At 39.8% G+C, this 13,230-nt stretch overlaps 1 protein-coding gene across 5 annotated transcripts in view; it reads left to right on the forward strand.

Moving 5' to 3' along the window:
- LYN (LYN proto-oncogene, Src family tyrosine kinase) overlaps positions 1–13,230 on the forward strand; it is a 50,061-nt gene that overhangs the window by 11,015 nt on the left and 25,816 nt on the right. For 4 of the 5 annotated variants that reach the window (XM_053951071.1, XM_053951053.1, XM_053951062.1 and 1 more), the window contains 5 exons: positions 10,133–10,269; positions 11,470–11,518; positions 11,611–11,716; positions 12,851–12,949; positions 13,068–13,171. In XM_053951071.1, coding sequence (XP_053807046.1) covers positions 10,138–10,269; positions 11,470–11,518; positions 11,611–11,716; positions 12,851–12,949; positions 13,068–13,171 — 490 coding nt within the window. In that variant the 5' untranslated portion in view covers positions 10,133–10,137. The remainder of the gene's footprint in view (positions 1–10,132; positions 10,270–11,469; positions 11,519–11,610; positions 11,717–12,850; positions 12,950–13,067; positions 13,172–13,230) is intronic. The other variant, XM_053951079.1, reaches the window with a different exon arrangement.

Raw genomic sequence — 13,230 nt, forward strand, 5'->3', positions numbered from 1 at the left:
AACTCATGATAAGTCAGCAAGTTGCTTACTTTGTCCCTTGTTGTCTTCTGAGGCTCAGTGAAAACAGGGGAGAAGCTCTCATTTCTCTTCCATGTGTCACGTTGTAAATGCAGGCATGGGGCACTGCACAGTCATACACAGGTGACTGGTGTGGCTGTGCCTTTGTTTTCCAATACATCAAACTCTATATTGAAATCAACACCTGAGTAAAGCCACTGTGGGCATGAACCAGGCCTTTTGGACTCACATAGAGGCTGTGGTTGCACATTTCTCAACTACACCTTGTTTTGGGAGGCAAAGTGTTTGTCTGTGAAGGATAAGGGGAGGGTAACTAGCTGGGTAAGTACTGTTGGGAGTGAAGAAGGATAGTTCCCAGATGTGTGTTCTTCAAAGAAACTGTGCGAAACTTGTCCTATCCTTCCATCATGTCACTTATTAGGAGGATGAAGACCTTTGGGCTACTCCTGGACCTCACTCCAACAATTTTGTTTTTTTAATGGGTAGTTTCTCATTTTCCTATACCACAGTTATTGCTCTAATCACTAAAAAGGAGTGGAGAAGGATCCTTATCCTAGTGGCTGGCATAGACTTATATAGCAACATACATACATAAAGTGCAGGGCAAAGATAGGCTACTGAAAATTTAGCACACTGCCATTATTGGCCAAAATCATCAATTTAAAGCTGAAAAAACCAGTATGTGAGTCATAGATATACTCAACTTGGAAAGTAGATGTTGTCCTTGGGGTTTGCTAGCTGGACTGGGACACTTCCTAATAGTTAGGAAGAATGTTGATCCTTTTCAGTGTAGTGGTTTGGCCAAATTTTCATTTGGAAATGGAGATTTGGTTATATGAAGCTGCTGTTTGTCATTACTGAGAGTTTTTACCAGTCAAGAAAATGACATTTTTACTTATAGCTTGCCTTACACTTTAAAGTCTTTAAAGTATTTTGGGAACATTTGCTTTAAGTTGGTTAACGTGTTGGCGCAGCTTTTCTGTTCCATGTCATATGATCCTTTTGAAGAATTTGATAGAAGTATTTATTCTGTTATGTCAAATTAAGATGTTATTTGACCTTTTCCCCTATCTTCAAAAGATATAGTATAGTGGAAAAAAGTTGAGGAAATGGAAGATGTGGTTGCCTGAGGGCTGGCAAAGTGAATTAATTCATTGTTGATATTGATTCAAAATTCTGGAAGATGCAGTTGAGGCAAATGATTGTAATAGAATGAAGCAAGTATTATAAGGTCAGAAAACAGATGTTATTTTAATGTAAGACTTGGTTTAAAATTAGTGCCAAAATACTGACTAAATGAATCTGGAACATTTTCATAATATATAAAGTCTGTTATGCAATGTTAGCAAAATTACAATCTTCTGAGGATTAACTTTCTTGTGTTTTGGTAATTTTTTTTCTTCAGTTGTATAAACTAGGATCAGTAGTTTGTACAAATTCTGCTTCATTTCAATGTGATGTTTCAATGTGTTTTTGTTTCAGGATTTTATTTTCATCCTTCTGAAAGCATTATAACATCATTATACCACCACAGTGACATTATTTTCAGTGTTTCTTGCAGATTTTTATTTACTTTAATGTGTGGGGTTTTTTTTAACCACTGCCAAAATTCCTGCATGAAGCCAAGATTTTAACTAATCTAGACAAAACTGCAGTGAATTTACAGAAAAAAATGGAAGATTTTTTTTTCCTTGGCCAAAGCTTTCCACTCCTGTTAGAGGTACCTTTCATGTCATCAGCTATGATGATATTTATTATATTTATTATGCTATAATTTATAAGCTCCAGCAAAGACTGTGTATTTTAGCCAAGCACTGAATAAAGTTACCCTCTCCCTGGACACTTAAAGGCAAGACAGGCAAAAGTTGGAAAGTGCCATTTGAATATAGAAAAATTTTTACTTTAATAGAATTAGTTTTACCAAAGCACTCCTTCCTATTGGAAGTTTGAGATGTGATAACTTAAGTCAATTATTTGCCATTTAGTATAGCAATGTGTTAGTTCATGTTGGTTAATGCAAAAAGCCTCATTTAGTAAGAAAAAAAAAAATTAAATGGCGAGTATGGGAAAAAAAGATATGATGTGATACGATATGATATTGCTGTTCAGAATGGGTCTGCCTTTTCCAGAAACACAAAAATACAGCATCAGTATGGCAACTCCAGATATTTTATCTCACCAAAAGTTTTCGGTTCTTATGTCAGTTGTTGGGGGATTTTTGCTGTATGACTCCTCCTTTCTTGTGAAGACAGATTGAGAGGTAGGGTTTTTCAGCCTGGAGAAGAGAAGGCTTCAGGGAGCAGCTTTCCAGTACCTACAGGGGGCCTATAAGAGAGCTGGAGAGGGACTTTTTATAAAGGCATGGGGTGACTGGACATGGGGGAATGGCTTTAAACTGACAGAGAGCAGGTTTAGATTAGATATTAAGAAGAAATTCTGTACTGTGAGGGCAGTGAGGCTCTGGCACAGGTTTCCCAGAGAAGCTGTGGGTGCCCCATCCCTGGAAATGCTCAAGGCCAGGTTGGATGGGGCTCTGAGTAACTTGGTCTAGTGGAGGGTGTCCCCTGCTCACAGCAGGGGGCTTGGAACTAGATGATCTTGCAGGTCCCTTCCAACCCAAACCATTTTATTGATTCTAATCCACAGTCCACTTCCAATATAGTTGTATGGCAGCACACCTTTTGGCCCTGTTGTAACTTGAATTTTTATTTTAAGGAAATGGACTTGAGGTATGAATATTGTAGAGTCCTAACCCTCATTTCAATATGAAGGCAAATGTGGGAAAGAAAAACAGGACACCAAACGATAGAGGAATGGGTGGTGAGAATTTCATTGAGAACAGTACTCAGCTTGGTAAAGGATTCTGGGAAAGTGTCTGCCAACCCAGACTGGTTTAGTTGGACTGAGATGTTTGTGCATTTGTGTTGGGAATCAGGGCTCGGAAAAGGAGAGACAGAAATACTGATGCAGGGCTCAAAACTGGACATGGCAGAGGAAGTAGAAATGTGATAGATGTATGGGTGTAGTAGGAATGCAGGTGTTTGGGAGCATGAAGGTGGTAGGGTGATACTTTCTGTAACTGATATAGGAAAGCATAAGAGTAATCTGAGATAGAATGGACAAAGTATAATTTGTCTTGGTCTCAATTGCTAAGGAAGGAATTGTGAAAGAAGCAGAACAGGGGGAAGTGCAGCAGACAGAAACCACTACCAGTCTCTTAGCAGGACCACTTTCTGTTTCCTGGTGTTACATTAGCATTACATTGAGACTTCTAAAAAGTACTTTCATTTGCAATGAAAAAACATGAGGCCCTTTGTGATATTAAGAGGCATTAGAAACACACAGGTGGTTGAGAATATCATGCACAATGAATAGCCTGGGAAAATAATGGGGAGAAATTTAATATCGGGATGTAAGATAATGCCACATGAGATAGGAAAGTCTGCTGTGACAACAGTTTGTCATTATGAAAAGTGATACGAACCTGGATGTCTGATTGGATGGCCAATGTGATGAAAGTGTGAAAATCATAAATTAATTTCTGGAATTTATTGAGTGATGTATTTCAGTAGATGGAAGAAATAGTAATGCTATTTGCTTCAAGGCATTGCTGAAAATCATTTTGAAACAACTGGGCATCTCCAGACTCCTGTACTTAAAAGGGATGGCTTCAAAGTGAAACAGATGTGGAGAAGGGCTGCAAGGATAACCAGTATAAGTGGAAAAAACTGAGAGGGTTTGGTCTTTAAAGTCTAGAAGACAGGCTGCAAAAGATGTGATTTCTTCCTAATCTCCCAAGAGGATGAAGGGCTAAATGCCATTATTGCCTCCAAAACATTTTTAAGACTGGGACTTACGTGTCAGCTTCTAAGCCAAGTGGAGTGAGGTTCTGAAACATTTCAGCAATAATATTTTGTTCTTCCCCACCATCACCCATTAATCTCTCTAAAAATGGAGCATGGCAAACTTGCTTCTGAGCTTGTGCCAAGCAATTGTGCTGCCTAGAACAGATCTGCCTTTCCCAGAGAGTATTTTGAAGTCCTTTGCTCTAATCATGGTTGATAAACTAGACAGCAATGTTGTCTTGTTGTGACAGACATGCACCCCTGGAAAATTTGAGGGATTGACTTAAGTGAGACCAGGTTTGAGGAAATTTTAAAGTAACATGCTTGTTGCATACTTTTTCACCACAGTAATGTTGGTTACACTTGGGATTAACTTGCTTCTCTTCTTGACCTGTTTATATAGATCTTTACATCAAAATATTGTCTCACCTTTTCCACAAAGAAGATTGAAGCAGTTAAAATAATTCCCCCATTATTTTTTCCTTTTCTTTTAAATGCTACCAGCTGGACTACAGTTTCTCACAACTGAGGAGCAGTGGGAGTCTACAGAGGGCAAGTCTGTCATAGCCAAGCACTGAGTAGATTCAGGTTATCCATGCTCCTTGCCATAAGCATTGCAGGGAGCACATGGTGATTTGTGCCCGTTTGTGTATGCCCATGCGTATCATAAATAGAATAAATTCCATTTTGGAGACACAGAGATGGGGTGATCCAGACCTACAGAAATAAGCTAAATTTAACAAGATATTGAAATACACACAGCAAGGATTGACTGAGACAAACAGAACCATTTTAGAAGAAAGGCAAGGGAGGAAGAAACTGCTGAAGTGCCCCTAGTTAGCTGCCAGTGCAAAAACAAGATGTAGGAAGTGAAACAAGCTCAAAATGAAAGCTGACCCCAGATTTCTGCATTTGCATGAGTCTAATTTGATGAAAGTTATCAGACAGTCAAGAATTACAGTAAAATTGAAATGTGTATCTATAGATAATATTATATATTATTAAATTATTATATAGCTCTATATGGTGAATTGCAGGTATAAGAATAAGGCTGAACAAGCTTAAATCTAACAACTTCTGAGACCAGCGAGGAACAGAAAACAACTTCTCTTCAGTTGCTCTCCAGATGATGTTCTCATATTGCTCACAACCACAGATAATTTATTTTTGTCACTCTTATTCTCAGTGTGGTCTGGTGGCAAATCTTCACTGGCACAAATATGTGTAGACCAGTACTGATAAGCCATTGCTGACCTTTACCACCTCTAAAACCTTTAAACTCCTGCTCTATATTCCTTGGCAGTTGCTTTACCCTGTAATGATGGATCAGAAATGAACCCAAGTTTCCCAGAAATAGTCCTCCTCATAGTCCCAGTAACAGAGATAAAAGAGATCCTTGCAACACTTGGGTAGCACAGATGATGTGGAAGCAGATGAACATAAAGTGAAAGTAAGCACTGAAGGTTAAGGTACATGAAGTCCTTACATTTAAGATTTTTAAATTTTTTTTCATAGAATTATAAATTTGAGCAGTTGATTGAAGTGACATAGAATGTTCGACAAGCTTCTTAGAAAGCAGGTGTTTGTGTCTTTGAGCAGAGCAGGCTTGCCATCCTTCCTTCCCAGCAGTTTTAATCTAAGTTGATCCCTTTGAGTTTCGAGACACTTCTGCCTTGACCTTGAGGGAAATGCACAGGAGTTCAAGAGATCTGATGTTACTGCTGTATCACTGTGTTACCTCTGACTATAACTAGCAGCAAACCAACCGGCATTAAAGGCCAGAATGAAGCATCTAAAACAGAAGAGGGCAATGGTATTGTTCACAAATTTTGGAAGAGGTATTAAAAATTAAACTATTTACTCCTCTCTCTCTAAGCCTGCTTTAAAGCTCCAGGTGCGAAACCAGTTGGGATATAGATGTAGGCAGTTGCTTCCTGTTCTTTGATTCAGAAGTTTAAATATAAGGCAATATTCAAGACTCAGAGTAAGTTGGGGGTTTTAATTTTTTTTCCGTATTCTTACGCATGAGAAATTTGTAGTTTAAATAGTTTACTCTTCGTACTCAACTGAAAAACAATTTATTTTATTTATGTACCTGTTAAAATGCATATGCATATATCTGTTAAAACCCTAAGCCACGTAGCTGTTTTGATACGTGATTACTGATCTTTTCAACAACAGATATTTATTGGATACAATAGAGCTCGTATGCTCAGTGTTGTTGTTCTAATTATTTTAAAAGTTACTTTATTATTGGAAAAGCTGGAGTATAATCTATGAAAATTTGAGAATCATTTCCATGAAGACATGACTTTGATCAAGAAAAGACCAGACATGTCAATTGGGTTTTGTTGGAAATAATTTCTAATATACACCATAGATGTTGTATGTAACAAAATCACAAGAAGAGAATGGTTATGAACACAAAAATGAAATCACCTTTGTAGATGATACAAAGGGTAAGCACTGGGACGAAATCAAACCCCCAATGGTGCTGATGGTGGATGGACAGGTGATGGTCACATGTAACTTGGTTCCTTGCAGTAGGAAGTATTGTGTCTTTAGAGACATTACTTTGCTGGAAGTGTAGAAAAAGGCATATAAAGCAATTGTATTTTGGGACAGGCAGCAGCTATTAACCCTGAAAGAATGCTGCATTAGTCTCTGATTTCCACTCCTCCCAAACCATTTTGGAATGAAGACCCAAGTGCTGTAGTAGCAAGATGAGATAGGGGATTCAGAAAGAAAATTCAAGGCAAATGTAGACATCAAAATCAGTGTCTTAGAAAAGCCTGCTGCAGAGGTTCTGTGTGATAGCTCTTATGGATACTCCTGTGGCTTTTTGAAGGGTGCCTGAACCTAGATTCTTGTCATCTTGCTGCAGCTGTTAACCTAAGTTCTTGTGTTTACCTTTTAGCCATAAACTACAGTATGCTCTTTGTTAAAAGAGAAGCTGTTACTTTTTTTGATATCTATTTATAAAGATTAGCAGCTATGTTACATAGAATTTCTTTTAATTCAGTGTTAATCTTTCATGTTGAGAGGTGTGGACAGGACAATAAATGAAAAGCATGAATAGGAAGTAGTGTCTCTTGTATTGCAGAACTGTTGGAATGGGAAACATCTGAGTAGGGACTGGCAGCATTTTCTCTGATGTATAAATTACTTTTATCTCTGATAAAGAATAATGGAGTTTGGTTTGTAATGATGCTGGGCTCTCTGTATTGCTCTTTGCTTACTGTATTCTCTTTCTCTTTTTATCTTCACAAAACACTTCCTTGTGACACAGCAACAGAACGCTAGGCAAATAAACATTTACAGCAAGTAAAATGTTTTATTTATTTATACACTCCTCCCTGCACTGGTGTTTTAGTTAGGTCAGGATGCCACTCCTGAAGCAGTTGCCCACATGCTCAGCTGTAATCTGTGTTCTGGAGCAGAACTGGAGTGCAAGAATGGGGCTGCTCTGGGAGAATGCAGTGTGGGGCTCACCTTTAGGTAAAACCTTGTTGTCAGCTGTTCAATGTTGTTGTCAGATGTTCAGTCCTGGGGGCTATACTGGAGTGAAAGGGGCAATAACCCCCTTGAACCAGCTGTAGGCTTCAGCACCCACTGTTGGGAATTTTTGCTGATGTAGAACCCCCCCAGTGCTGTGGGGACTGTGGACTTTCACCTCTATGAGGAAAAGAACCCAGAAAAAACAGTGCTTCATGATGTGGCTTAGGATCTCCTCTTTGTTTGAAGCCATCACAAGGGTCATCTCACAGACTGATTTGTGTGATTTCACATGACATCAAGTAAACTTTTGTATGATTTCAAAGCACCTCTACATAGTTATAACTGATCAGTTCTTACTGTCATGAAAAAAATGCCAACGTTGAGCTTATGACAGCCTCACACAGATTTAACTGACAGCTGTTCATGTCCTTTCAGCTGCAGAAAAAAAACTGAGTAAAAAATGCTTTTCTCTGAGTTTATACCGACACTGGGCATGCTGCAGTCTCTAAAGATGTGCTCAGCTTTCTTACAGGAATAGGCAAAGGGAGTTTTGGCTGACAACTTAGATCAAATTACTTCATGCCTTCCACTTCAGCTGTTTGTTCTGAACAAGCAGAACTATTCAAGAGCAAAAAGGTTAGCACTTAAGTGGATAAATACCTGATCTTGCAGATACAGCAGGTAATTAAACACTGGCCTTCCTGATGTCTAGGGTGAGTTTGCAAACACCAATCTGCCTGTGGGTGTACAGAAATTTCCTATGAACCATTAATGACAGAACAAGAGTCATCTACATACCCAGGGTTATAAATAAATAAAATAAATTTTAAAATCCTTCTCACTATTGCAAGACAACTAGTATGCAACCAGCATGTAGCTGAGCATTACAAAAATCAAAGCATTAAAATTAAGCATTAAAGATGTTTGCTTCTAAGGGAAGCTCCTTCATGAAGATGTGCTCCAGTGCTTTCAAATAAGTGTGGGAACACTAAAATATTGACACTTGAGAAAACTCTTATTTTGTGCCTCATCAATGCCTATTGATTTTCTGTAGGATTCCTTTTTTTTTTTTTTTTTTATTTTCAGAGAAGACAAGAAGGGGAGCAATGGGTTCTAATACTGCTATAAACCAGGATAACAGATCCCTGCTGAATCTTATGGGCATCCAAGATATGTTGGCAATAGGTGACAGATAATTTACAGAAATGGTAGGAGAGGAAGTATCCTTCTGTCATATTTAGAAGAAAACACTCTGCCTGTGGATAGGACAGTGCATGTGTCATTATGCAGTGCTTCCTCAATGGCAGGATGGGACATTAAATGAAGGTGATGTTGGAACTTGACACTTGCCATGTGGGACTGCTTGTTGCCTTGGTTTATTTTTGTAATCAGGTAGGATTGTAATTATCATAGGTATTGTTACAAAAGTATGAGTCTTAATATGAACCCAGACCAGTCTGGTTAATTTCTGTAGCTGCAAGGCACCATCCCATTGATACAGTTGTGTCTACCAATGGACACTTCTGCTACTACTTTACCTGTTCACTACCATGAGCCTTTTCTATCCTAGAAATGAAGGGAAAAGTGGGATGGGTGTCTTAAAATCTGCTCTAGCTTCTCCAGCTGTGTTTGTTTACTTGAACCTATATTTGCACTGAGCTCTTATTTTAGGTTTTGCATTGTTCTTCAAAGATCTGGCTTTAAAGATTAATTAGGGCAGGGGGGAGTGAGACTGTGTGCCTGCAAGGGAAAATGTGACTGTGAACCTAGCATTAGAGCACTGAACTGAAAGGAGGGAGAGAGGAAGGAAGGAGAGGGCTGAAAAGCGTTCATAGTGGATTCTTTGAAGAGTAAGTATGATTACTCTCCTCAGAGGAAGGACTGTAGAGATAATGTTGTATATATATTTGCTGGAGTACTATGTAATTGTATCATGGGATTAGCAGTCAGTTTCCAGTCATGCAGATGCTAACAGCTGTATCTCATCTGATTTAGCATGGATGCAGATCCTGAGAGAAGAATTAGCTTTCTAAATTATACTGAGAAAGAAATCCTTGTGTGGTGATTTGCCATCACTGGCACACACATCGGCTATTTTAGGCTGCTGTAACATGCCTGTGTGAACAAGGAGATGCATTACTGAAGGTCACAGTAGCAGCGTGTCTGCCATGGAGCTGGGACTGCACAAGTCATCAGCCTCATGTGAGACAGGGATTTGAATCAAGCAGAGCTCCCTGCTAAACTGGCATCTGCAAAATGAAGTGGGGAGATACAGGTGTTGCTGCTTCCAGCAGCAATTCTCCGAATTTGGACAGGAATGAGTCTTTTCTTTAAAATGTACAGATAAAGTTATTCCTGCAAGACTTGTATTTTTGTTATATCTATTCCAGAGCTCAGGGAAGTATCAGAAAGATACGAGGGGTTTGGGCAGTGAAAAGTAGATTGGGGAGAAAATATAACAAATCTGAAGAAATGGTAAATAACTATTTACTTCATATGTGGATTGAGATGAGGTCATTGCTTTGCAACAGAAAAGAGCTATCAGTGTGCACTCCAGTTCTGCTCCAGAACACAGATTACAGCTGAGCATGTGGGCAACTGCTTCAGGAGTGGCATCCTGACCTAAAAACAACCTTCAGTTGTTTTTCCCATGAACTATTCTGTATGAAAAGGAAGCACATTTTTACTATGGAGCAAGCCCAGGTGATTATTGGGAAAGGGCTTGGTTTGTGGTACAATGATTTTGTTTAACACCTTTTTTATTTCAACAGGAAATATGGGGTGTATAAAATCAAAAAGGAAAGAGAATCTGCATGGAGATGGGCTAGATTTGAAGAATCAACCAGTACGTAAAACTGAACGAACTATTTATGTGAGGGATCCAACGTCCAATAAACAGCAAAGGCCAGTAAGTAGATAGTCTCAGGAGAGAATTCCTGTAGCAAGAACAAAGCATGACTGGCGTAACTTAAATTTCAGTCCAAAGCATATGCATGGAAAAATTCAAATTGGGTGCAGTTCACACTCAATGAATATGTACCTAGAGGAATAAAAATTAAAACGTGGTGGTTTACTACTTTATATTTGTAGTATTTATATAGTTTTCTGCATAAAAAAAAGTAACTTAGCAATGCTTGAGTAGATACAACCATGTCTATAGAAGAATGCTAGATGACATTAGAAAACCTGTAGTAGTTTAGGACCCATTTTTTAAAGCATTGGTGTTGTGTTTTTTAGTAGCTATGGGATCCAGGTGTTGGTTATTCCATTTAAAGGCTGAAGTAATCATGGGTGATTCTTTAGCAGCTCTAGTCAGCTTTATTCACTGAGAACCACTACTCAACCTTGCCTGAGGTGTGTGGGTAAGGATGGGAGGGGTGCAGTGGTGCAGGGAGCAGAACTGTGCTACAGGAGGAACAGGCTAACATGTTTCATGTGTGCTGCATGGCTTTGGAAGGAAGGGTGCTGGGATGGGGAATTCTGCTGGGTACCAAGTGATTTTGCTAATTTCCAGCATGACTGGTACCTTTTTTTGTCCCCACCTTCTCTACTGTGCTGAGGAAACTGTGTCTCCTGACTGCCCTTGTTCAGGGACCTGCTCTCTGCAGGTGTGAATGGCTCCCTGCTCCCCTCTCTCCCCAGCTGACACAGTGAACTCAGTGTGCTCTCAGTCGATGAGCACATATCACAAACTACTTTTTTTTTTAATTTCTCTTTTTTTTTTTCCCTTGCACAGTCTTAGTGGCAAAACTGTGCTTGTAGTTCTTTAACATGATGGCTACACAGTAATAACTGTCCTGCTTAAGTGCCCTATCTAAAGCCTCTTCAGCAGAAGTCCCAAAGCTGTGAACTTCTTCCCCACAGCTTGTGCCACACCTTCACAAGGTCTGAACTGTTCAATTTAAAATCTACTATATTTTTATATTGTCATATAAATAATACATGTTTTTATATATAATATATATTTTGAAGAATTGGGGGAAGAAATCTGAGCATTTCCTTTTAAGACATATGAGATGATACCAAAGCAACTGTATAATATGTAATTGGAATTTAAGATCATCACAAAGATCTAAAACTGCTTAATTAAGGACATATTTTATTGTAGGCAAATCCAGAAGCACAGCTCTTACCAGGACAGAGGTTTATCAATCAAGGTATGTTTCTATAGAAATCTCACAGCTGCGTGCTGTGCCCATGTCCGCCTGCAGAGTGACGTGAGCGTGCCTTTGTCTTTCTGCTTTTGTAGATGCAGAGGAGCAGGGAGTCATTGTGGTTGCTTTGTATCCCTATGATGGCATTCATGAAGAGGACTTGACCTTCAAAAAAGGAGAAAAACTAAAAGTTATTGAAGAGTAAGTATGACAATGTTGGTTGTATTGCAAATTTTCTTTGGGATCATCTAAGTCTCTCTACAATGCTTTGATATCCTACTTGTACCACGGTGTATGAACGATAAGTGAGCTCTCTTACATGTGATAATACAAATGCTTTATGGAGTTATTCCAGGTTGGATGGGACTTTGACAAACCTGCTGCAGGGGAAGGTGTTCCTGCCCATGATAGGGATGATCTTTTAGGTCCCTTCTAACCCAAACCATTTTTGAGTCTACAGTTCTCTGACTTGGCAGCTGGCCTCAGTTACAGTGAGCAAACATTGATCTGGTGGAGCCAGTGGCTTCTCAGGGCGTGTCGGAACCCAAGGTGTCCCTCAGACACTCTTGGATGTTCTGGGCCCAGGGCAGAAGCCTCTGAGACCCTGGCAGGCGGCCAGGGACCCCTGTGGTCTTGAGCTTGACCCATGGAACAATTTACCAACCTTGCAGGAAGAACAAGAAATCGCAAAAGTTTAGATATTATAGTAGAAGTAGTCACAAAGTGAAAGGTAGAATTTTTGAGTGCTGTACAGGGGGGTTTTAGGCCTTGTACAGGGGGGTCTGAGTTTTGTACATGGGGGTCAGAAGTTCTAAGATGGAGGGATTTGGGCGTGCCCTGTCCTCCTTCTTTCTTCTTCCTATTCTCCATGTTCTTGGTGATGTTGGCACTCACAGATTGGGTTAGTGTAGAAAGTCACTGTTCAATATAGGTAGTAGACATTGGGGAAAAACTGTAAACACCTAATACGTAATGTGTGATATAAAAGATGGCACCAGCCCCTCGGGGAGGGGAGACGGGAGACAGCCAGAGACGGGGACAGACAGAGTCAGGGACAATGTCAGGGAGTCTGTGTGCCTTGAGATAACATGCAATAAACTGCCTTGAGACCGGACGACTGAAGACTACTGAGTCTTTCTTTGAAGGCACGGGTTGGAGGAGAGACTTTACCACCATCCGGAGTCTCCCCAAGCCGGGGAAGGCTCCGGCAAGGGCACTTGACCTCAGAGGTTGTGGTTCTCTCTCCAGTCTGAGCAAAGCTCTCAGCAGACTAGAACCTAAATAACAATTTAGCATTTTTCTTTCCTGTGAGTACTACTGCTTTTTGTTTTTCAGATCCGGAGAATGGTGGAGAGCAAAATCTCTCACGACAAGAAAAGAAGGTTTCATTCCCAGCAACTATGTAGCAAAAGTAAACACCCTGGAAACAGAAGAGTAAGTTCTCCCCGTCTCTAAATTCTGGCAAACTTCTTCACCTTGGTGGTGTATCCTTTTTTTTTTTTTGGGGGGGGGGGGGGAAGATGTGGTTCTAACTCTGTGAAATACTTTTCAGGTGGTTCTTCAAAGACATAACCCGAAAAGATGCTGAAAGACAGCTCCTGGCTCCTGGAAATGGTCCTGGAGCTTTCCTTATCAGAGAAAGTGAAACATTAAAAGGTAGGTTTGGGGGAGGTACTTTGGATTTGATATAGAGAGAAAAAATATGCAGTCAGTCT

This window comes from Vidua chalybeata, chromosome 1 (assembly GCF_026979565.1).
Source record: "Vidua chalybeata isolate OUT-0048 chromosome 1, bVidCha1 merged haplotype, whole genome shotgun sequence".
NCBI lineage: Eukaryota > Metazoa > Chordata > Aves > Passeriformes > Viduidae > Vidua > Vidua chalybeata.